A 3,433-nucleotide genomic window follows, 5' to 3' on the forward strand; every position below is an offset into this window, starting at 1 on the left:
GGTCTGTTTGTTATTTGGAATGGGCTGGATACCTGAGCCATAGCCACGAGCTGATGGGACAGAATATAGAGCAAGGATTGCATCAAGAAAGGGGCCAATATTGGGCTTTTTCATAGTATGGAGCATATTAAACCCCCTACCTGTTGCACCATAAGGTCCTGTACCACATCTTGGCCCTGCCGATCCTCCAAATGCTTTGGATTTTATTTGAGGTAATGTTTAATTATGTATTTTTACTGTTCTACATAAAAAGTGCCCCAACGTCCAAAACTGCAGGTGCTGAATCCCAAATCCATCACAGATATAAGTACAATCCACACTACGAGGAGCCTGAGAGTAACTTTATTTGTAGATGTACAATATTTATACATCTAATAAAGTGCATGAAATTCAACATTTAGTAATAAAAACGCAAATCAATAAAACTAATAATTATATTCACATGGTTTGGCATCAAGTAGATTCTCACACCTAGTGAATGACAATGATAATAGGAATAATTAAAATAATTACAGAGATGCAGAAATGAAAAATAATATTTTAAAAAATTGATAAATGGCAGAAATTAAATCATAAAAATGTTTAATAATTTAAAATGTTGTAAAGTAAAATAAGCAAGAGAAAAATAGGGGATTTGGCAAAATATTAAATAAAATTAATAATGAAAATAATTAAAAATCTTATGTCGTAGAGTAAAATAATTTAATTGAAATTAAAAGACAATAAATTATCAAAGTAATTCAATTATGTGATGTAAAATCACAAAATCATTACAGAAATGATTAAATAAAAACTAAAATAATACATTGTGATGTAAAGAGTTTAAAGTAAAAAACAATTGATACAGAAATAAAATAGACTAAAAATAACTATGACTATTAGTATTATAATTATTTACTCAATTTTATTGATTCTTGTACTCGTTATATATACAGATTAATATTTATAAATATATCTATAAATTGGAATTTTTTTCCATACTATCATTTTGTTTTTTTTTATATTGAAATCTAGAACTATTCATTATAATATGATTATATGAATATTTCTCATCATGGTCCCTTTAAGCAGATATTCATGACATTTTGACTAACACTGAGGCTTAATGCTTAAGGTAAGTTTAAAAACATAAACTATGGAGCATTAAAAAAAGCAAAAAAAAAAACAATGGTCACTATGAAGGCTTTTTCATGCCCCCTGCGATCTTCTTGAAGGAGGCCACATGCATAAAGGTCCCCTCTCCTATGTGGCTCAGTTAGTGTCCAGAGCCAAACATGGGTTGACTAACATAAGTCTGTACAGTTCCGGGCACAATCCATACTAAAAAGAAATCAATGGATTGTCTATACATAAGATTCTCTCAGTGCACTGATCTCTTCCTCCTGTAGAGGTTCCTCATGGTGTCGATGATCTCCTTGTTCCTCATGCTGTATATTATGGGATTGGTACATGGGGTGAGCATGACAAAGAGAAGAGATTTCAGCTTGTTCTCACTAAAGGCATTTGCACGTGATGGAGACATGTAGACCCCAATGAGTGATCCATAGTAAGTACACACCACAAGCAGATGAGAGCTACACGTGGAGAAGACTTTTTTTCTTCCCTTTTGAGAAGAGATCTTAAAAATCACAATAAAAATGCAGATATAGGACAACGTGATACAAACAAAAGGCAAAAAGATGACAAAAATGTTAAAGGAAATGTCAAGCCAAGCCAGTACACGCACCTCCGAAGAAGAGAGAGCAAGAAGAGGAGCAAAATCACAGAAGAAGTGGTCAATGATGTTAGTCGAACAAAATTGCAGTTGACTTATTAGAACGACTTCAACTTTAATCAGGAGAATCCCAATTAACCAAGACCCAAAGACCAACCTAATTGAAACAGTCATATTCATTATAGCAGAATACCGTAACGGGAGACAGATGGCCAAGTATCGGTCAAAGGACATCACCATGAGGATGCAGCATTGAGCGTAGGTGGACACAAATACAAAGTAGAACTGTGAGATACAACCATTGATGGTCATACTGTGACCTTCCAACCATATAATGCACAGCATGTTGGGTACGACACTGGTGGAAATAATCAGGTCGGCCAGGGACAAGTTAGAAATGAAGAAGTACATTGGACAATGGAGGCGATAACTGGAGGACACCAAAAAAATGATCAGAAGATTTCCAACAAATGTGAACATGTACACGAGAAGGGCGAGACAGAAGAGGACAATCCGGAACTTGTGCGTATTCTGGAATCCAATGAGGACCAACTCAGTCACTGAAGTCTGGTTGTCTCCGCACATCGTTAGGTATGATAGGGTTCTCCTAGTGAAAAACGAAAAAACTCAAACTCAAAATTTCAGCATTCACAAAGATTTCTGCTGACGAAAACATTTAAAAAGTATATAAAAGTTTAAATGAAAAAAAGAAGTTCAACATTTACAAAACATTTTCAGCCAATTAAAAAATTCTAATAATCACAAAAATATTAGAAAAGATATTGGAGAAATAAGATGAGGTGTAAGGTGGATATTTCAAGAACGATTTGTATCTTTTCTCATGTTCTCGATATTCCATCATGAGAAATCCATGTGAGAAGCCCCGAGATCATGTCCTGAGCTGATGACACTTATATTAGACATAATTATCTGACAAATTAAATATAATCTTTCCTATCTTTTACATTTTTTTACAAATGTATTTACATTCACTAATATAATGAGATATTGTTTATATTAACAAAAGAACATAATTTTTTAAATTTTTTTATTTATTTAATTTTATTATGATTTTTTAAAATTCCACTTGAATCTTACGACTAGACTTGATGTTTCTCATCTTTTATTTCATGTATTTTCTAGTTTAGTGCAGGTATTTTTTTTCTAATCTAATTCACCAAAAATGATGTAAAATTATCTTCCATTTACTTACGGGCTCTGGAGATCAGATATGAACAATGTGGGTCTTTTATCATCCTGAGTCTTCATGTATCCATGTTACCTGATCCTTCCTGTCTGTTACATATCCGTGTAATTACTGGTCTCTTTTATACCATTAATTACCTGGGGAGACTCATTACTGAGTCTGGTAGGAAAAAACATTCTCCAGGTCTCCGAGGTGTCTTATATCCATCATTAATTGGTGTTTTGGATAAACATCTTGTTATGATATAAATTCTCTTAATTCCTCCTCCCCCCCATAGTAATTTACCAACCCAAACACACATCAGATCGTAGATAATTATGAGCCTCCCTGGATCATCTGGTGATTTAAGGGAAATGTTGCAAATATCACACAAAAAAGTAACAATTTTTTAAAAATAAAAGTGAGAGTGAATGAAGTTAAAATGTGTCCGGAATCATTGGGTTGCCAGAATATCAAGCTGTGGGAGGGATGAGTGATGTGTGGAGCCCATCTTGGGAAATCCTGGAGCCATA

At 33.7% G+C, this 3,433-nt stretch overlaps 1 protein-coding gene across 1 annotated transcript; it reads right to left on the reverse strand.

Annotated features, from left to right (window-relative positions):
• Nucleotides 1-1,360: 1,360 nt before the first annotated feature.
• On the reverse strand, nt 1,361-2,299 carry LOC140128802 (olfactory receptor 1f45-like). Its single transcript, XM_072150504.1, has one exon. The coding sequence runs from the start codon at nt 2,297-2,299 to the stop codon at nt 1,361-1,363; it is 939 nt and encodes a 312-aa protein (XP_072006605.1).
• Nucleotides 2,300-3,433: the final 1,134 nt, after the last annotated feature.

Source organism: Engystomops pustulosus, chromosome 4, assembly GCF_040894005.1.
Source record: "Engystomops pustulosus chromosome 4, aEngPut4.maternal, whole genome shotgun sequence".
NCBI classification, from domain to species: Eukaryota; Metazoa; Chordata; class Amphibia; order Anura; family Leptodactylidae; genus Engystomops; species Engystomops pustulosus.

Bases quoted from the DNA above. Each gene is read 5' to 3' on its own strand.
- LOC140128802 (XM_072150504.1), bottom strand. From the start codon at position 2,299: ATGTGCGGAGACAACCAGACTTCAGTGACTGAGTTGGTCCTCATTGGA.